General features: G+C 41.0%; 1 protein-coding gene across 3 annotated transcripts in view; it reads left to right on the top strand.

Annotated features, from left to right (window-relative positions):
* KCNQ1 (potassium voltage-gated channel subfamily Q member 1) overlaps positions 1–22,415 on the top strand; it is a 185,107-nt gene that overhangs the window by 119,652 nt on the left and 43,040 nt on the right. For all 3 annotated transcript variants that reach the window (XM_073604554.1, XM_073604553.1, XM_073604555.1), the window contains 8 exons: positions 1,263–1,353; positions 6,888–7,014; positions 7,677–7,755; positions 12,785–12,881; positions 17,476–17,616; positions 20,085–20,195; positions 20,284–20,379; positions 21,506–21,628. In XM_073604554.1, the coding sequence (XP_073460655.1) occupies positions 1,263–1,353; positions 6,888–7,014; positions 7,677–7,755; positions 12,785–12,881; positions 17,476–17,616; positions 20,085–20,195; positions 20,284–20,379; positions 21,506–21,628 (865 nt within the window). The remainder of the gene's footprint in view (positions 1–1,262; positions 1,354–6,887; positions 7,015–7,676; positions 7,756–12,784; positions 12,882–17,475; positions 17,617–20,084; positions 20,196–20,283; positions 20,380–21,505; positions 21,629–22,415) is intronic.

Here is a 22,415-nt window from a genome sequence, read left to right as displayed (position 1 = left end):
GGCCAAAAAGTTCAACCTTGGTTTCATCAGACCATAACACATTTTCCCACATGCTTTTGGGAGACTTCAGATGTGTGTTTTGCAAAATCTAGCCAGGCTTGGATTTTTTTCATCGTAAGAAAATGTTTCCGTCTTGCCACTCTACCCCATAGCCCAGACATATGAAGAGCACGGAAGATTGTTGTCACATGTACCACACAGCCAGTACTTGTCAGATATTCCTGCAGCTCCTTTAATGTTGCTGTAGACCTCTTGGCAGCCTCCCTGACCAGTTTTATTCTCGTCTCTTCATCAATTTTGAAGGGACGTCCAGTTCTTGGTAATGTCACTGTTGTGCCATATTTTCTCCACTTGATGAGGACCGTCTCCACTGTGTTCCATGGTATATCTAATTCCTTGGAAATTCTTTTGTACCCTTCTCCTGACTGATACCTTTCAACAATGAGATCCCTCTGATGCTTTGGAAGCTCTCTGCAGACCATGGCTTTTGCTGTAGGATGTGACTAAGAAAATGTCAGAAAAGGCATACTAGAACAGCTGAACTTTGGGGTTAATCAGAGGCACGTTAAATGATGGCAGGTGTGTACTGACTCCTATTTAACATGGGTATATATGCGTGTGTATGTGTATAGAGATCTATATATTTAGAGAGAGGGATATATATATATATATAATATTGCACACACAGTATATATGATGATTTTAAGGTAAAGGGGTTGTAAAGGTTCGTGTTTTTTCACCTTAAAGCATCCCATGCATTAAGGTGAAAAAACACCTGGCAGTCACCACTCCCCCGTTTTACTTACCTGAACCCCTTCATTCAGTCGGCGGGGACGCGCTGTCTCTCTCTCTCTCTCTCTCTCCACAGGCTCCCATTTCTTGATTGGATAGATTAATAGCAGCAAAGCCATTGGCTCCCACTGATATCAATCAAATCCAATGACGCGAGGGGCAGGGCTGAGTCCTGCATTCGGCCTCTATGGACGCCGAATGCTGGACTTGGGAGTGCGCCCGCAAGGTAATCCCCCGGGAGAGTGCTTATCCCAGGGGGTTATCTGATGCGAGGAGGAGCCACCGGGGGACCCCAGAAGACGAGGTTCAGGGCTACTCAGTGCAAAACGAGCTGCATAGTGGAGGTAAGTATGATTATGATTGTTTTGTTTTTAAAAAAAAAAAAAAATGACCCTTACAATCACTTTAATGATTTCCTAATGCTAAGTGTGACTGTATATAACACTGGCATATATCTCTTCTTTTCACAGATTCCTTATAGTGCTGGTATGCCTTATTTTCAGTGTGCTTTCTACAATATCGCAGTATTCCAATTTGGCCACAGAAACCTTATTTTGGATGGTATGTAAATTATGAAACGTCATTCTAATATACTGATGTAAATTAAAACTGCAGACAAACTAGATAGTGGTGAAAGGTTTGACGCTCTGTTTTGTTTTTTTTCCCCACTGAGGAGCATTCTCCTGGGCATTGTCACTGGGACAGGAAATGAAGGGAAATATCTCTAAGAGGGGAAGAGAAAACAGGCCCTTTTTTTTTTTTTTTTTATACAGGGGAAGACTAGAACATCTGTATGGTTTCTGCTGCTGTCTCTTGTAGATTTCTCTTCACTTCCTATCCCAGTGACAGCGCTGTCACTGGAACATGAAATGTGTGACCTCCCTAGTGGGACCCCAGAGAGCAGTAAAAACTTGTCATAGAACCTAATCATCCCCCCTCTGTACAAAGCAAGGATAGTTGTTGCAGTCCCACTTTTATAATAAATAAATGCACACATCCTAGGTGTACACTGGTTCTAGATAATTTAACTTGGACTAGTGAGTCTACCTTTGCATGTTATATTTGGTTAGATACAAGGGCTATTTTACACATTTGCATTACTAAACCTATCCAGTTTTCTACCCTTTCATAGCACCCAAATGTCCCTCATTTGGAGGCTCTGTCCCTCCTTTTTTTTTTTTTTTTTTGTATCTCTTTTCTTCACAGTTGCCCTCTTTTGGTCTGTTGTGTGGTCGTCTATGAAGAAAAAAAAAAAAGCACATTGTTCCACTCTAAACAGGTTGCATCCAATCTCTATATTATTGTATGTGTTTATTTTTAAAAGCCACTTTAACCGCTTGCCAACAAGCCGCCGTCATTATACTGCCTATTTCTGTCAGTTAATGCACTACTTCACCCAGAAAATTGTTGCAATTACAAATATTTAGGTATTCTCATGTTTATTTTGTTTGTAGTGGTATGCCACAAAAAAAAGCAAAGAAACAAAAAAGCGAAATCATAACCATTCTACGCAAAACTCCTCCAAAAATGGACTGGACAAAATTATTGGCACCTTCTCAAAATAGTAAGAAATAATTGCATCCCAAGTTTGTGATGCGCCTGTAATCTTGTAATTAAACTCACCTGTATCAATTAACAGGTGCTGACAATATAGAAATCACACCGGCAACCAGTTAAAATGATGAAAAATTTACTCCACCTTTCTGTCGTGTGTCTTTGTGTGCCCCCACGGAGCATAGAGAAGAGAGACAACAAAGAATTGTCTGAGGATTTTTTTCAAACAAAAATTGTGGAAAAGCATGGACAATCTCAAGGTTACAAGTTCATCTCCAGAGATCTTAATGTTCCTGTGTTCACTGTGTGCAACATTGTCAAGAAGTTTATAGCCCATGGCACTAGCTCAGCGAAGCTGGCCCCCCTACAATCAGCACAAATAAAAACTCAAATGTGTTTCTTTAGTGCTACGTTTGTGCTGTTTTGTGCTGTAAAAATTTACATTTGTGCTGCTTTTATTTTTAAGATATTAGCAATTGTTTTTTCCAGACCATGACATCACCTAGCCCCCCTACAACGTCCAAATGACACAAAACTGGTCTTGTTGGTTAGTGCTACGTTTGTGCTGTTTTGTGCTGCTAAAAATTCCGTTCTATTCTTTATCGTTTTTGCGTTATTAATGATTTTTTAAAGGTCACCGAAGGTCACTTAGCCCCCCTACAACACCCAAATGACACGAAAATGGTCTCGTTGGCTAGTGCTACGTGTTTGCTGTTTTGTGCTGCTAAAATTTCCGTTCTATCTTTTATCGTTTTCGCGTTAATGATTTATTAAAGGTCACCAAAAGTCAGTCAGCCCCCCTACAACACCCAAATGACACGAAACTGGTCTCGTTGGTTAGTGCTACGTTTGTGCTGCAAAAATTTTTATTTGTGCTGTTATGGTTTTTAAGTTATAACAGATTTTTTTTTATATTTGTGCTTTTTTGTGTCATAATAAAAATTTGTGCTGCTTTTATTTTTGAGATAATAGCAATTTGTTTTTTCCAGATGATGACATCACCCTGCTCTCCTGTCACGTACCTGGTTAGTGAGCTCCTGGTTAGAAAGCAGCCATGGGAGCACAGTGAGGTATGAGTGCCTGTGATCAGTCCAGTAGACTGCGTGGTGGCAGCAGTCAGCAGGTAGATGTGGCGGCAGAACCAGCTGGTGGCAGATGAGCTGGCACTGAGCTTGGCTGGTGGCAGACTGTGGGTAAGTAGCTGGAAGCAGGAAACAGATGAGACCTTGCTGGGCTGAAGAGCTGTAGCAGGCTGGATGAGCAGGATGCAGGGTCAGATGAGCCGGGTCCATAATGGTCAGGCAGATCAGGCATAGACGGCACACAACAGGATAGTTGGGTCACAAGCCAAGTCAGCAACAGGAGGTAGATCAGGCAAGAAGAGAAGGCAGAATCCAGAGACAAGCCAAGGTCAGGGCAGGTAGCAGTCAAACGGAGGTCAGGAGCAAGCTGGGTTAGGATCAGAGGTCAAACACAGGAATCAGGAATGAACACACAGAAGCGGCACACCAAATTGCAGCCTGTTTAAATAGTCTGGTGCCAGCATTGGTGACAGGCTCACGCTCATCTGCCCAGCCAGTTGCCAGTCTGCGCATGCGCATATGTATGTACAGGGAGACATCATTTGTGCTATGCAAAAGCCTTCCCTGACACCCCCTACAACAGCCAAACAAAATGAAAATGGGCACGTTTGTGTTGGTTTGCGCCTATTTACTTTCCATTCTATCTCCTTTTGTGTTTCAGTTATTGTTTGAACCCCCAAGTTATTCAGTTATTTAATAAAGGTCACTAAAGGTTACCCAGCCCCCCTACAAGAGACAAAAGGAATGAAACTGCGCTGGTTGGTGCCTCCTTTGTGCTGGTTTGTGCTGTTTAAATATCAGTTCTACCGCTTTTTGTTTTTCAGCTATTTATTAAAGGTCACCAAAGGTCACTCAGCCCCCCCTACACATGAAACTGGGTTGGTTGGTTAGAGCTGCGTTTGTGCTGTTAAAAGTATTGTGTGCTGCTTTGATTTCTTAATTGTAAAAGTTTGTTTTTATTTGATCAAACCCCACCCACTTGGCATCCCATGTTATTAGATACTATAAGGCCTCATGCACACGAGACGCTGTTAAACGCTTTAAATAGTAAATAACCGAAAAACAAAAAGTGGTAGAACTGATATTTAAACAGCACAAATCACCACAAAGGAGGCACCAACCAGCCCAGTTTCATGCCCTTTGTCTCTTGTAGGGGGGCTGGGTAATCTTTGGTGATCTTTATTAGATCAAAATAACTGAAAAACAAAAGGAGATAGAATGGAAAGTAAATAGGCACAAACCAACACAAACGTGGAACTAACCAATCAGCCAGTTTTCATTTTGTTTGGCTGTTGTACGGGGGTCCGGGAAGGCTTTCGCATAGCACAAATGATGTCTCTCTGTACATACATATGCGCATGCGCAGACTGGCAACTGGCTGGGCAGATGAGCGTGAGCCTGTCACCAATGCTGGCACCAGACAGACTATTTAAACAGGCTGCAATTTGGTGTGCTGCTTCTGTGTTCATTCCTGATTCCTGTGTTTGACCTCTGATCCTAACCCAGCTTGCTCCTGACCTCCGTTTGACTGCTACCTGCCCTGACCTTGGCTTGTCTCTGGATTCTGCTTCTGCCTTCTCTTCTTGCCTGATCTACCTCCTGTTGCTGACTTGGCTTGGGACCCGACTATCCTGTTGTGTGCCGTCTATGCCTGATCTGCCTGACCATTATGGACCCGGCTCATCTGACCCTGCATCCTGCTCATCCAGCCTGCTACAGCTCTTCAGCTCAGCAAGGTCTCATCTGTCTCCTGCTTCCAGCTACTTACCCACAGTCTGCCACCAGCCAAGCTCAGTGCCAGCTCATCTGCCACCAGCTGGTTCTGCCGCCACATCCACCTGCTGACTGCTGCCACCACGCAGTCTACTGGACTGATCACAGGCACTCATACCTCATGTGCTCCCATGGCTGCTTTCTAACTAGGAGCTCACTAACCAGGTACGTGACAGGAGAGCGGGGTGATGTCATCATCTGGAAAAAAACAAATTGCTATTATCTTAAAAATAAAAGCAGCACAAATTTTTATTATTATGACACAAAGCACAAATATAAAAACAAGCTGTTATAACTAAAAAACCATAACAGCACAAATGAGGCACTAATCAACGAGACCAGTTTCGTGTCATTTGGGTGTTGTAGGGGGGCTGACTGACATTTGGTGACCTTTTAATAAATCATTAATAACGCAAAAATAAGAGGTAGAATGGAAATTTTAGCAGCACAAAACAGCACAAATGTAGCACTAAAGAAACACACTTGAGTTTTTATTTGTGCTGATTGTAGGGTGGGCAAAGTGAGTGGGGTCTGAAAAAAAAAAAACTGTTATAACTTAAAAACCATAACAGCACAAATAAAAATTTTAGCAGCACAAAACAGCACAAACGTAGCACTAACCAACAATGCCAGTTTTGTGTCATTTGGGCATTATAGGGGGGCTGAGTGACCTTTGGTGACCTTTAATAAATCATTAATAACGCAAAAACGATAATAGATAGAACGGAAATGTTAGCAGCACAAAACAGCACAAACGTAGCACTAACCAACAAGACCAGTTTCGTGTCATTTGGGCGTTGTAGGGGGGCTGACTGATCTTAGGTGACCTTTAATAAATCATTAATAACGCAAAAATGGTAACAGAACGGAATTTTTAGCAGCACAAAACAGCACAGACATAGCTCTAACTAACGAGACCAGTTTTGTGTAATTTGGACATTGTAGGGGGGCTAGGTGATGTCATGGTCTGGAAAAAACAATTGCTAATATCTTAAAAATAAAAGCAGCACAAATGTAAATTTTTACGGCACAAAACAGCACAAAGGTAGCACTAAAGAAACACACTTGAGTTTTTATTTGTGCTGATTGTAGGGGGGCCAGCGTCGCTGAGCTCGTGGCACTGTAGCTAATATCCATGGACTTGGACGAAAGAGAAAAAATGATTAAAGATTGCAACAAAGGATTGTTCAAATGGTGGATGAAGAACCTTGATTAACTTCCAGACAAATACAAGCTGACCTTCAGGCACAGGGTACAACTGTGTCATCATCTCGCACTATACCTGGAGCAGTTGGCGAAAGAGTAGTTCAAAATTCCAGTAGAGAGGTGAAGGAAACTCCATTGGTTACAGAAAGCAATTAATTTCAGTTTGTTCCAAAAGGTGTGCTATCAAATATTAAATTGAGGGTACCAACTTTATTATTTTATCCAGTCATTTTTTGGCGTTTTGCATGGAATGTGTCAGATTTGGCTTTTTGTTTCTCCAATTTTTTTGTGTCATACCAATACAAACAAAAGAAATAAAACATGAGAATGCCTAAACTTTTGTAATTGCAGCAATTTTCATATATATATATATATATATATATATATATATATATATATATATATATATATATATATATATATATATATATATATATATATATATATATATATAATTCTAATATTTATTTATATTTACAGGAAATCGTTCTGGTTGTTTTTTTTGGCGTAGAATATGTTGTACGATTGTGGTCTGCAGGATGCCGAAGTAAATATGTTGGAGTTTGGGGGAGATTTCGCTTTGCTAGAAAACCTATTTCTGTTATAGGTAAGTACTACTAGATTGTTTTTAAAATGCATGCTGGAATTGGCTCTATCACTAATTAGCTTATCAAATGTTACAATACTGCCTGTACTTCTATATATACTTAAGAGCAGGTGCAAAACCTGCAGCTGAATTGGTGCACCTAAAGCCTGGTAAACACTGAGTTTTTCCTTCATTCAAACGAAAAAAAAACTGTCCACTTTGGTCGGAGCCGCTGTACTAACTATCCCAAGTTAGTACAGCCATCTCCCCCGCTGAGCTATTGTGTTCTGACACCCCCCGAACACTCAAATCAGCGCTCTCCGTAATTGGCTGAGAGCACTGATCGGGAATCGGTCGGCTGCTGGTATTCCACCATGCTCGTCTTACAGGGTGCCATACACACAAGCCACATGTCCGACAGAGTGGCATACGCACGGGCTGAATGTCGGCTGTGTTTTTTGTTTTTTTTGTAACCGGCCGATGTCTCCTGACATTCGGCCCGTGTGTTTAAGTCTTTTTCGGGAATTCACATATGAGGTATGACATATTTATTTTTTTGCATTCTCTTGGGGGGGAACTGTGGCATGATTATGTAAATCTATTCAAAGTACAGACTCTACTTCCTCCGTTCTTGGTTAAAATGATGTCAGTACGGTGTTAATAGACTGTTTCTCTTTTTTCAGATTTAATAGTTGTTGTAGCGTCTGTTGTAGTCCTTTGTGTGGGGTCAAATGGACAAGTATTTGCAACATCAGCAATTAGGTAAAGATATTTGACATCATAGAATATTGTTTTAATAGCTAATTCATATGAGAATAGTATATTTCTTCTGTTTTAATTTAATTTGTAAGCCTTATCAATGTTCATTTTACTCAGGACCAGTAGGCCTGGTAAACCTAACCATGATATCTCAACCTTGCCGATCTTCACAGATAAATATGATTTTGTACTTGCTATAAAAGCTTTTCTTTGGAGTCCATTGAGGGACAGAGGAAGTCTTATATCGTTGGGTTATACTATCACCTACAGGAGGATTGGACAAAATAACGTGCTCCAGCCCAGGATAACCCCTCTTAAATCCAGCATGCCTCAGTTTAGGGGTAAAGCAGTACCAAGAGCATGATCATAGACCTGTGTCTTTCAACTGACTCCAAGATGGGATAAATTTACGGCGAGTACAAAAATCGTATGCGATTGGACTGACTTGTGCCACAATAACAGAGTGTTGTATTGTAGGGGTCTGGAGTTGCACTGGGCAAATGGGATTGCCTTGAAGGAGGCTACCATCAACCCCAATACTATCATGCAGAAGCAAAGAGTTGGGCAACTCCTGGACTGAAGAATTGGAGTCTGGGAGCAGAGAGGTTGTAGTTTCTCCTGGGGAAGAGAAACTTTGGCTTGAGCTGTGTGTAAGATTAGACACAAATATACCATGTTGGTTTCAGCACGGATTTTCCTAGGTTCAGGCCCAGCGCCGACCCTCTTCAAAGTCTTTGACCGACAGGTAGACGTCTATGAAATGTCTCTCTCAGTAGGGGTTATCCAGCTATCCCACAATGGGAATGCCCAGAGATTCCAGTAAGACTAGCACAAGGGCAAGACCTTGGTGAAAACCTGAAGTGCAGGTGATGGCTTGGCAAAAGCTGGAACCCACAGCAAAGTGAAGGAATCAAAGATGTGCTAGAAAAAAAGGGGGCATGCAAGCATGTGTCCTCCACATGGGGCTTTGTTGACCCCTTTTTGGCTTGGGAACAAAATAAGTTAGAGTAATTCCCCCGGACACTTTCTTCCACAGCAACTGGGGCAATGATGTCCTGCTCCAAAGACCCATCAGATCTGTGGTGAAGCAGGCAGGTTAGAAATAATGAACAGAGAAGGGGATTGGGAGGGAAACTTTAGCTTGTAACCTCTGGCAACTACCTTCCCCTTTCAAGCATCTGAGAAAGCGAGCCTGTCCAAGGGTCCACAAAGGTGTCTTTGGAAAGCAGGTTGCCCCCTCATGCTGAGTAACATTTGTGGTTTGATGGAATTGGACATTGGAAATTTGTGAGCTGATTGTTTGCCAGGCTTGGCTTTGGATTCTGAGGCTCAAGTCGTGGAGTAGCAGATTCTTCTTGGCCTTCATCAGAGATGGGTCTTCCTGACTGAACACTTAGGAAGAGGGGATACTCTTGCCACCGGTGGCATCCGTGTGGATTTCTCAGACCAAAACTTTAGCCAAAGGATCCTCATGTTCACTGACTTCTATGGGAGATGAGGTAGAAGACCTCCCAACTGAGTTTGGCAGATCAAAATTACAGCCCAGACATATTGTAGGGCATGCCAAAAAGAACAGTGATTCAGAAAGGGGCTATAGCTGCTTGCTGGTGAGGTGCTTAAAGATTGGTGAATACTCCACAGGGATGGTAGATACTTTAACATGTATAAAAAATAATAAAGAAAAATCAGCGCTATGCAATAATAACCTTAATTATGTAAGGGTATTATTATAACCAATGTCATCAAAGATGTATAAAAGAAGAAAAAATAAATATACAATAAAACAAAATTTGTGTATCAAGCAAGTTCACAGTGAAAAAAATCTTTCCATTAGTATCAAGTGTCCAAAAAACTTTGTTCTCAACTATCTTCAAATCTACAAAAATTGAAGTATATGTATACAATGATGTTCCATAAAGTGATTCTTGTGATGAAAAATCCTGGTTTAAAAGAGGGTGACTTTGAACACATGCCCCCCCCCCCCCCCCTCAGCAGGATCCCACAGGAAAATCCAAAGAAGATATCCTCAAAGTTAAAATAAGAAAGAGGCTGGATAGTGCATTATCGTTAAATTATAAATGTGTTTAGAAAAAAGAACATCAGGGTACTCACACTCATCAAAATCCTCTCCAGAGTAACTTTAAAACTTGTATGTATGCCAGTAGCTTGCTTAAATGAGCATGAGACTGTCTCCTCCACCGTCCTGGCCCCTCGCCTATGCGTGAAGACATAGGGCTAATCACGTGTCTTCCTCAGGGGGGATCTGATTGGATGGTGGAGACTACTAGAATATATACTGTGTTGACGGCCATTTAAATGAAGCCACGATAAGCGCCATTTTGTTGTAGGTCCATTCAAATGATAAATTACGACTGCGGCCATGTTAGTGAAGCCACAGACAACCACACTGAGCGCTATTTTATTGTAGATAATACCCAGGCTTATGATAGTAAAACCACTGGACGCTAGCGCTGATATTAGTTTCAGATGATATGATAACCTCACTTTATACAGTACAGAGAGAACACCCAAGAATGAAGCCCCCCCCGGGGAGTAGTAACATCAAATATTCCCCATTCACTAACTATTAACTACATTGAGAGTCCAATTATAAACCTACCTTATGATGTAAATAAAGAGTCAGGTGAGAAACACACCATTAATCCCATATTGATACATCCACCTAAATAAGGAAATAAACTAGTGTTAACACTCCAGTTTAATTGCATCCTCCTTCCTATTGGTCCCATATATTGTATTCCATACACAACTGTATCATAACACTCCATTTTTTATTTATTTTGTATTCTTGTTTGTATTGAGGAGTAATGTTATGCTTTAGGGTACCATCAGGTCCAGTGGGGATGGTACCCTAAAGTCAGGCTGAAGAAAATCCCATCCAGTTAGCTGCATGTAGACCCCATCTCAGCAGCAATGTAGGAGTCATTTTTAAAGACAAAAAGTAGCTAGTGTAAAGTTTAAGCTCTTTATCCAGTGCTCTTGTAGGTGGCAGTATAGCCCAATGGGGTAGGACTTCCTGTTTTCCTCAATGGAGTAGAAATAAACAAACATAACCCCTTTTCAACTGGTGCGTCTAGTGATGGTTTCAGGGTTGGTTGGAAAGGCTTGACACTATTACTGATGGAAAACTGTAAAAAAAAATACATCTGTATCCAGGACGATGTCTGCAATATAAAAATAGCTTTCTTTTTATTACTTTAGGATCTGGCAATAACAAAAATACTACAAGTCATAGCAGTGATGTTTTGAGCCTTTAAGTATTATGTATTGCTGGATTTTAAAATAAGTGAATAAAAATAAATTTTAGGGTTCGTTTAGACAGATTATCTGGTGTAAATAGACTGATGCCTCTGGACACCGCAGCTGCACTCTTTGCTATGGGAGCCTACAAACTCTTGTCCCTGGCCGCAAACCTCCTGTGTCCAGATTTGGTCAGTCTCCCTAATTGCATGTAACCACTCATAAGAGCGGTTACATGTGTACAATAGACTAATCGCCAATTGACTCGTATAGAGTACAAATCTAGCCACAGCTGTTCTCACACAAAGTGTATGGGGCTAAAGTTTCTACGCAAGAAAGAATTCCTGATTCTTGCTGCCGGAGATCCTAATTACCTGTGTGAATGGAGACTTCTACTGAAGAAGAGGTCCCGGGTGCTGATGTTTGTTGCTGAGACTCAAACTCCATTTTCCAAAAGCAGTGTTTATTTTGGGCCAAGACTTGTTTTAAAGTATGCACTGTGTACAGTAAGAAACTGAGCACAGTAAACTTGCTTGCAAAAAAAATATTCCCTAATGATTAAAGAGGAATTGCAGTCTGCTCACATAATGTGTAATAAAAACATCTTTGCTATTCTGAAGCTTCCCTCCAACCACTTTGCATATTTTATATATACTGTGATTCTGTACTTGCCAAATATGCTGCAGAAATCTCCCTCCACAAAGTCTGGCTGCAGACATTTTAAATGTGGGCAACTGAAGCTGCTGCCTGTTCCACTTCCTGGATTTACACAGACGCACACCTCCAGCTCTGCAGCTCTCATTTTCCCTCTTATGACTCACCCCCTTCCCTTCCTGGCAAACTCTCTCAAGAGAGAGCTGTGTATGATGTCATAAGCCTAGGCTAATTACCAGACATAGAGGAAGTGGGCTGTATAAGGTATTTACTGGCAGAAAAAAATATTTTTTCTATCTAAAGTTAAAACAAGGACAGAAGATTTAATAGATGGAAAGTTGAAAAAATGACTGAAGGTCCACTTTAAGGTGATATTTTTCCTGGGAATTAGGTCACGTGGTGGCTGAGGGACAGTGTTAGCCCTGTTGAGGCATATAAATTGTAATAGCTGGGACACAATAAACTTGTATGGGTTTCTTGGTGTTCCTAAGCTGTCTTGACTGCCTCACTTCAATACAGCAATATCTCCAGGGTGCTCTGTAAGGTTTAGTCAAAGAAAATGGATAGAAGAGACTGGCGATGGTCAAGGTGATATTTTTTTCTGTTAGCATGTTTGTGTGGCATGTTGAAAGTGTATCTAAACCCAAAAACAAAAATGTGCTATATTGCTCCTGGATGTGTCCTGTCACCTCAATAAATGTTTGGTTCCTATGAGTTTTCAGTAAACGTTTTGCCTTTTTGACTTTGAATTTGGATTTGCATGGTGCCAACTGTTGTTTAAGCGACCTCCCGTACTGGCTATGGGCGACCATGTGGGACAGACTGATGAATGTGGACTTCAAAACATGTCAGTCTTCAATCATTTTAATTACATGGTAGAAGAAAAGATGGTTATGCTCAGAACTGACAAGGACACTGCGTTTTTAGGTATTTTCCGTGATTGCTGAAATGGTTGAGGTTGAAGAGTTCAACATTAGCAACAACCTGTTTGAAAAAATGTCTAATTTCCATTTGGTATTCTCTGTGTTTTGTTTGATTGCAACATTAGATCTATATGTGATTCTATTGATCTGTCTCATGAATGCTATTTTCTAATTTATTTGGTATTGTCTGACAGGGGGATCAGATTTCTGCAGATCCTACGTATGTTACATGTTGATCGGCAAGGAGGTACATGGAGATTGCTTGGATCAGTTGTCTTTATACATAGACAGGTACGTTCACTATCATTTTAAAGCAGAACTAAACTTGTCTCCTATTTGCTCCCTTACTGGCACCAACATCTTTAGTCTTTGGTATTCCGGGCCTGGGATCGTTGGCCATCTTGATTGGCCAGGCCAGAATGACGAATTCATTCATCCTGACGCTGAAGTGTGCTGAGAATTACAAGAAATTGAACATGTGGAGCTTGCTGTATATTCTAAAGAAGATTATACACAGGCAGGTTGTCTGTGTTATTGCAGAAGAGACCTGCTATATCTCTTCTGCAATAAAAAGCTTGCCTGCTCTCCTTTTTTTTTTTTTTTTTTTTTTTTCTTTTTTTTTTTTTTTTTTTATATACTTGAGTTCCGCTTTAAAGGAAACCTATGAGGACAGGATAACGGAGGTTACTGTTGCTGAAAATGTTAGTTTCCTGTCTGTTTTGCTGACTCACTGACTTTGATACTTTGATTCTATGACCTGGAAAAAGCATTCAGATGCCCACATCCCAGCAGCCATCGGCTCCTCTGCTTGCAGTGAGGGGGGTAACTTTGTCTCCAGCCCAGAGTTCAGATTTAATATATTCATATATAAAAATGTGTATTTATTATTCCAGTGCCCACCCACACCTGAAATATTGGCTTTGATTAGAGTTGGTCACTAATTTTGTGTTTTGTGATTAAACAGAATATAAAATAATGCTGCACTAGCTCTAAACCTTACAGCAAAACAAGTAATATAGTGAAACTGTGAAAAATAAAAATTCATCAAATGAAAATCAAAGTCCCAATTCTAAATAAATGTTAGACCAAATCTTCATGTTTGTCCAACAGGGCCGGACAGGGAATAAAATCTAGCCCTTAAAAAAAATTTCATACCAGCCCCATAGCATTATTATACCAGCTGAACAGCATAACGTCATTATTTTGTTCATAAAAGGGAAAACCATGCATTTTAAAGCACATTCAAAGAGTGTAATTTATATGGATAAGAACGATATGAAAGCATATCTATCTATCTATCTATCGCTATCTATCTACACACACACATTCCAGTTAATTGGAGCAATCATCAAGGGGGAAATCCTGGGAATGTGAAGAGACCACCTTCCGCAGAAAAAATACACTAAGGTAAGGGGGGGTTACTGATATAAGGGGTAAACCTTTATATCAGTGCCCCCTTACATTATTGTATTAACTCCCCCCTTAGGCCAGTGACCCACCAACCCCCCCCCCCCCCAGACTTGCCTGGCGGCGCTGTCACTGACCATCTCTCAGGTGCACCGTAGTACAGGGCTCAGTCAGTGGACTCCAGCTTGGTGGCTCTGGTTTTATAATATAGTCTCCTCTCCACACATATCTGACTTCTCCCATGACCTCCATCCTGGCGGCACTCTCACTCTTGACAGAGTCCCCCTCAGACTGCAGACATGACAAAAGTTGGCCAGAGGTTGCGGACATGGTACAAGAGATGTTTAGAGGTTGCGGGCATGGTACAGGAGATCAATGCAGCCTCATCTGTCCGAATCAAATGCGGCCTCACTGTGCCCATCAATGCAGCCTCACTGGGCCAGGTCTGAAATGTTCAGCGGCACTGTAACAAAGTCCCGCCTCCTAGACCGGCTCCTGTGATTGATGGAACACAGATTCAATTTCCTGGTATTGGATTAGTGTTCCGTCTATCACAGGAGCCTGTCTAGGAAGCGGGACTTTGTTACAGCGCCGCTGAACATTTCAGACCCAGCTCCGTGACCCGGTGGGAGACCGATGTGTGTGTGTGTGTGTGTGTGACATAAACAGGAGGAGGGAATGTAGGGGAGGACTCTGCACTTGGATCAGCCTTGGGCACTGCTGCAGCCACAGCTTAAAGCGGCCCCAGGGCAAGCAGCCTACTGAGAAATTTCCTGGTATCCCAGTAGGCCAGTCCGGCCCTGGTGTCCAATATACTGCAAAAAATCCACCACTATAATTCAAAAGGCCTCTTACCAAATGGATATGACCCCTAATAGCATGAGGTCATAAGCACTTGTGTGACACTGGGCTAGACAAAAGAATAGCTGCCTTCATTTGTGGATCTACTGATCGCTTTGACATCGCTTTGACAAGCAGCTTTCACTCCAGATTTGTCTCCTTAATGACCGGCCATTTTTTGCAATACGGCACTGCATCGCTTTAACTGACAATTGCGCAGTCGTGCGACGACGTACCCAAACAAATTTGACGTGCTTCCCCCCCCCCCCCCCCACAAATAGAGCTTTCTTTTGGTGGCATTTGCTCATCTTTTTATTTTTTGCGCTATAAACAATAGAGCGACAATTTTGAAAAAAAAAAAATATTTTTTACTTTTTGCTATAATAAATATCCAAAAAAAAAAAAAAAAAATTTTCTTCATCAGTTTAGGCCAGTATGTATTTGTCTACATATTTTTGGTAAAAAACATTGCAATAAGCATATATTGTTTGGTTTGCGCAAAAGTTAGTGTCTACAAAATAGGGAATAGATTTATGGCATGTTTATAAATTTTTTTTTTTTTTTTTTTTTTACAAGTAATGGCGATCTGCGATTTTTAGCGGACTGCGACATTGCGGCAGACAGATTGGACACTTTTGGCACTTTTTTGGGACCACTGACATTTATACAGCGATCAGTACTATAAAAATGCACTAATGACTGTGTAAATGTCACTGGCAGGGAAGTGGTTAACACTAGGGGGCGATCAAGAGGTTAAGTGTGTTCCCTAGGTGTGTTTCTAACTGAGGGGATGGGACTGACTAGAGGAGGAGCCAGATCGCTGTTCTTAAAGCAGCCGCCGTACATATACTGCGGTTCGCGCAGGAGAGCCAACCTGCCATTGTATATGTATGTGAGCTGGTCGGAAAGTGATAAAGCATGTTAAACCGCATAGTGCTTGTGTGTGTCATTTGTCCCATTCTATGTTGTAATATAACTGGTTGATCCTGCCTGTCCCTGTGGCCCTCTTGGTGTGCTGACCACGGTAATATTGGCTGCTGATCCATGATACTCTGGTCAGTTTATGTGCCTCCATCATCCCGCTGCTCCTCCATCTCCCCCTCTCTGTCACTTGCTAGTGTGTGAGCTGATAAAAAAAACCCACCCCCCCTCTCCCCTCCCGTTGCTATTCCATGCGGCAGTAAAGTTAGTGATCCCAATTACTACCAGCCCCTCTGTAATAATAAGTAACAATTATAGTAGTAATAATAAAATTCGGCAGCTAAATACCTTTTTCACATTGCCGATGTGCGGTCACGTGACCGCCCAGCTGACGTCAGAGGAAAATCTCAGCCCTTCCCACTGTAGTCCTTAGATCGGGGAAGGAGAGCGACAGGCGGTCACGTGCCCGCACATTGGTGATGTGAAAAATGGTATTTAGCTGCCGAATGTTCAAAAAACACACATTGGGGTTGATTTACTATAACTGGAGAGTGCACAATTTGGCACCAATCAGCTTCCAGGTTTTTTGTCAAAGCTTAATTAAACAAGCTGAAGTTAGAAGCTGATTGGCTACCATGCACAGCTGCACCAGATTTTGCGCTCTTTAGGTTTAGTAAATCAACCCCACTGTGTAGTATATCTTAATACAGAGGGGCTGGCAGGAATTGGGATCACTGGCTTTACAACCACTTTAAGTCCTAAAGAATGCAGTGGTATGAGGGGATCGGTCAACACAAGCACAGACTGCTTCGCTGGATCACCAGTCTCCACTCCCAAAAGAGATGCCAGTGAGGGGTACATGAGGCACAGACATTTGTAAACTGGTGGAGACTAGATGCAGAAGTTGCCTGGTACCATCTATTGTCTGTTTCAGTATGACGCAAGCACTTCCTCATGATATTAGGTGTCGTATCCATTTGGTAAGAGGCTTTTGAATTATGGTGGTGGATTTTTGCATTATATTAGACATGCATGAAGATTTGGTTCACTATTCAGATTTGGGGCTTCAATGTTATTTTTGCAATTTCAGTATGTTACTTGGTGTAAGGTTTAGAGGACAGTGCAGCATTATTTTTAGTTTTGCTTATGTTGATATCTGGTATTTGGATGTTGTTTTGGAAACCGCAGTCTTTATTTCACAATTTCTAATTTTTCTCTTTCACTAACCTTGGCGTTATTATAGTATATAGGAATTATTTGGGATTGCAATTTTTTTTATATATAATCATATTCACATTGCCATACTTTTTTTTTTTTTTTTTTTTTTTTCACTGGCTCATTGATTTAAAAACATTATATAAACAAAACCTTTTTAGTTTCCTGATTAGTTACTGGCATACATTGAGTCATAGAAATCTTGGCGTTAGATTTCCCTGCAGTTGCGCCATCCCTTCTGGAAAAAGTATAGCAATAGTTTCGGCCTCTTAAACTTTATTTACCTAGGAAGCATGAAGATGCCAGCTAGTCTTGGTCTGCTTTTAACCAAGATAATATATATGGTCCTAAGATGAGGTTATGTGGCCTCTCACTATGTAAGGTATTGTGCAATCACTGCAATAGCGATTTGAAACGAAGTTTGAAGAAAATCTAGCTGTCCAACTGGAGGCCAATATTTTCATACTTTTATTTACCGGTATATCCTTTTTTTGTCTTCCAGGAACTGATTACCACACTGTACATTGGATTCCTAGGCCTAATATTTTCCTCTTATTTTGTATACCTTGCTGAAAAGGATGCTATTGATGGTTCAGGAGAATACCAGTTTGGTAGCTATGCAGACGCCCTGTGGTGGGGAGTAGTAAGTATACTGCATTAAATGAGAAGCTGAGTCTGTGGGTTCACCTTACCTTATAAAGTGGTCTCAGATCCAGGCTCCTCTATCCTCCAAACTAGCTCTAAAGATTTGGAGGGAGAATAGAGGAGAGGGCCACTATATAATGTAGTACTGCACTTTTAATTATAAGTTTTTCTTGTAGGATGTAGAATAGCCCCATATTAGTTAGGGGTGCTTTAACTTTATTAGGGCTATTTACCTGTGTTTGTGCATGTGGAGAATGTATCTGCTACTTCTACAACTACTCTGTTATGCAGGTACCTACTCTAACCTCTGAGGCTGTTGTCTGGGCCGTCTGGCCCCTCCCTGACAGTTTCTTATTGATCATTGAGGGTGCCCAGCATATTTAGTGGGTAATGGGCAAGTGGTGGAAGGAGAAGGGGTAAAGCTCAACCACAGAAGCCGTAATTGATATTTGCATAGAGTTCACAGGTTATGGTCTGCTTGACCTGGTCTGCAGATTATGGGTTGCTCTGAAGATGCAAATAGTCACCTGAGGAGGTGCTTGCTTTATGGACCTGCCAAAATGTTAAATTGTATTTCTACTTTTGCTATCAAATTTGAGAAACCCCCAGTGTATGTTATGTGTTCACATACCATATCTAAAAAAAAAATGTTTTTGCGTTTGTTCTTCCATGCTTGGCGTGGTCAGTTTGCAATAAGAAAAGAGAGGGACTGGCAGGATTATCATGTAAACTACTGAGCAAGTGCATATTGTAAGAAGATAAATAATGTACAACAGTTTAGCACTAAAGAAATTTCCTAAAGTGTTACTAAACCCAGGGCCCTGCATTCACTATGTCTGGTCTCACACAGAACATGGAAATGCAATTATGTTAGTAAATATAAAATGCTAAATGCCCTTTGTCATCAGTATTAAATAGCAGTCTTAACAGATATACTCCATATGAGGCATTGATCCTAATATAAATAATTGGCAAAAAATAATTGGCACCAGTCCTAATATAAATAATTAGTACAAAGAATAAATAACAAGTAAAATGGAATAACGTGAACAAAATTCCTATAGAAACGAGTCCTGGTAAAATAGTGTATAAATCCTGGTTTTAAGTAAACCCGTGATAGACCAATGTGATAAGTCCTTTTTTAAAAACAACATTTTTTGCCAATTATATATATTGGGATCAATGCCTCATAGGGAGTATATTTGTTAATATTTCACCTCTTTTCACACAGCGCAGACACACTACTTTTTCATTTATTACCTTTGTCTGTTTTGGATCAGATCCACAGGTGTCTGCAGCAGTGTCCCTTTAGCTTAGCTTAACTAGACAGCGTGGGAGTCATCCATTTATACATCTTTTATATAGCACTCTTGTGACTTCTATCAGTTCCTGGTTAAGTTTGTAGGAGGAGTTTTCATACTGCACCGATCCTATCAGGATCTAGGACTCCTGACCTTCTGGACAGTGCTGATTGGCCCTGTGCTGATCACATGCACTCTCCTAAGAAAGAAAAAAATAAACTCTAGCAATACACACCAAACTGAGCATGTGCAGCCTGACTCCAGTAACTGTTCTATTCGGACCTGTTCTGGAGTCAGTGGAAGAAGGGGAGGATCTGTGCATACAAGATCGAGCAGCCTTTTTACACAATGCAGAGGATTAACCCCTTAGGTTCCACAGTGAGTATAACAAGCATGCTTTAGTGCATATACAGACTGATTTTACTGTTGTGGGTTTAGTAACACTTTAACTTAAATCAATTTCATACACTTAATACATTTAATAATTTAATGTTGATACACTTTAGGTATACGTGATGTTTTGCCAAGTATAGGCAAAGCACATGTTTGCTTTAAGGCAGAAACTAGCATCCAGTCAAAGTGTCTTTCATTTTCCATGTGCAGCAAAGGTGCGAATGTGGTGATCTAATATAAGTTCTTGACTTAGATTTGATAAAGAAAGATCAAAACTAAATTCTAAACTTTGATCCTGTAATAATGTTATACATCCCGTTATGCATAGCTACCAACTGTCCCTGATTTCGAGGGACTGTCCCTGATTTGGAGCAATGTCCCTCTGTCCCTCATTCCTCATTTGTCCCTCATTTTGGTCTGATCTATATAGATGTATATAAAATGCACTTTTTATCTTTCAAAAAGTGTTTCCCAGCGCTAAACCATTCATCTAAATTCTAAATTGCTGCATTTTTAAATTTTAAAAGCCAATATAAAAGAATAGTAGTGGTAAAAAAAAGCACTTGTGGATTTAATAAACCTTTTTTTTTTTTGGTTAATTCTCCTTTAAGGGGGTGTGGCAGGGGACGTGTCTTATGCCTACATACATTTGTTAGTAGGTGTCCCTCATTCCCATCTCAAAATGTTGGGAGGTATGCGTTATGGACTACATAAGGGGTAGCCCTGTGTGTCATTTCTGTATGTTGCCTAAATTATTATTTTTTTTCATTAGGTGACCGTTACAACCATTGGTTATGGAGACAAAGTTCCTCAGACGTGGATCGGGAAAACAATAGCCTCTTGTTTTTCAGTCTTTGCAATCTCTTTCTTTGCATTGCCAGCGGTATGTTCTCCAGCTTGCTTGGTTTACTTGTTAAATTGGCTCCCCCTTTACCCATGTCTTTGGTTACCTGTGTTCTGTCCTTCTTCAGGGTATCCTTGGTTCTGGTTTTGCCTTAAAAGTTCAGCAAAAGCAGCGTCAAAAGCACTTTAACCGCCAGATTCCAGCTGCAGCGTCTCTCATACAGGTACAGTAAAGAGCCCTATGTGGTTTTATGTGACAGCAGTCACAGCCCTGATGTTCAATATAAAGGCTCATGTTGACAGGCATTCTTTTCAAATGCTGCATTTGCTATTCAAATGCATGTGCTTGAATATCAAATATAGCGTTTTACAAGAAAAAACTGTTTGATCTGCTTTGCTTTTAGTTCAAACACACCTCAGTATAACTTGCAACGTCCAAAGTGCCGCAGCACAATGTAAAGCAATTCAAACACAGCCCCTTTAAATGATGTCTGAACGACATCAATACCAGGCACTCCCTTCCTGCCCAGGCCAATTTTCAGCTTTCAGCGCTGTCACACTTTGAATGACAATTGCGCGGTCATGCAATGCTGTACCTAAACAAAATTTTTATAATTTTTATGAGAGAGTTTTCTTTTGGTGGTATTTATTTACCACTGAGTTTTTCATTTTTTGCTAAACAAATGGAAAAAAACCTAAATGTTTTTAATTGTTTTTCTTATTTTCTGTTACACAATTTTGTAAATAAGTAATTTTTCTTCTTCACTGATGTGCGCTGATGAGGCTGCACTGACGGGCACTGATGAGGCAGCACTGATAATGTGGTACTGATGAGGAGGCACTAATATGCAGCACTGATGGGCACTGATAGGTGGCAGTGATGGGCATCATGGGTGAGCACAAGGGGGCATTGCTGATGGGACTGCACTAATAAAAAATGCACTGATTATTAGTGCAGACGACCCCCCCACCCCGTCAGGAGAGATGCTTATCGGACGTCATATGCTGTCCAGTCAGGAGAATGGGACCCCCGTCCGGCCGTCATTTTGCTATAAGCCAGATGGGAAGGTGTGGGGCTTTAATGAAATGCATTACTCATTTTGTACTCAGATATAGAGTTTATAAAACTCATTAGAAATGCATCTGTTGTGATGAGGTTTTGCTCCTACGTCTTGAGGTTTGTAGAAGTACAAGGTTTGGATGGGTGGGAGATTTGAACACTCACTATAGTTTTGAAATCAGATTTGTTGATAGACTGCTCTGCATACCTACGTTCATCAACGGTGTGCTATGTGAACTTAGCTCTGCATAGTAGATTGACGTAATACACTAGTGTCCTTTGTTTTCCAGACAGCGTGGAGGTGTTATGCTGCAGAAAACCCAGACTCTGTAACATGGAAAATGTACATCAGAAAGCCCTCAAGGAGCCAACAAATTATGTCGCCTAGCCCTAAACCCAAGAAAACAGTAATGGTACAGTATAACGCTCTGCATTCTAGTAAGAATTGGGAATGAAGCAAAAAGCTTGTAAAGTGGATTTCCAGCTCGCACCTAATTAGCCTTAAAACTGTCCCTCCCGCCTCCTAACACATATGCTAAATAACCTGTGTAGATAGATGTACTGTATACACTTTCCTATTTTCAGGCCGCTCCAGTTCGATCACTTGATCTGGCTCCCCTGTGTCAGCCAGCGTGGCTGCGGGGGAGAGGAGGGAACACCGGCAACAAATCACCCATATGAGCCTGTGAGTGACGTCACTGCTCCAAGCTTTTAGTCGTTGTTGGAAGACTCTCTCCTCTCCCTTTGCTGCTGCTGTCTGGCACAGATGAGATCACATGGCGGACCAGTCGGGGAATAGGTAAGTATATACATCTTTTTTACACAGATTAGTTAGCATAGGTGTTAGGAGGGGGGATGGAATGAATTTTGGGCTAATTGGGTGTAAGTTGGAATTCTACTTTTAAGTGAATACACTGATGAATGTGCTGTATGCATTTTCTTACGTTTGGTACCAAAAATTGTGTTTTACTAGAACGTTCATTTAAAGTTCCAACACTTCATTGAACTCAAGTAAATTTCATTCCTAAAAATATACTTTAATACTGGCAGATCATAAATATGTATCATTGCCTGGTTGTGGTCTTCCATGTATGTACCTGGGACTGGTAAGCATTAAGGTATGACACATTTGCAATCCTATATTATTGGGCAGAAGCTGAGAGCTGATCACAATGACAGAGTAAAAAGCTTTTTGTAGTT

The sequence above is a fragment of the Aquarana catesbeiana genome, linkage group LG11 (assembly GCF_042186555.1).
Source record: "Aquarana catesbeiana isolate 2022-GZ linkage group LG11, ASM4218655v1, whole genome shotgun sequence".
Classification (NCBI taxonomy): Eukaryota; Metazoa; Chordata; class Amphibia; order Anura; family Ranidae; genus Aquarana; species Aquarana catesbeiana.
Note: the sequence above shows the minus strand (reverse complement) of the source record. Positions and strands in the feature narration are given on the sequence as shown.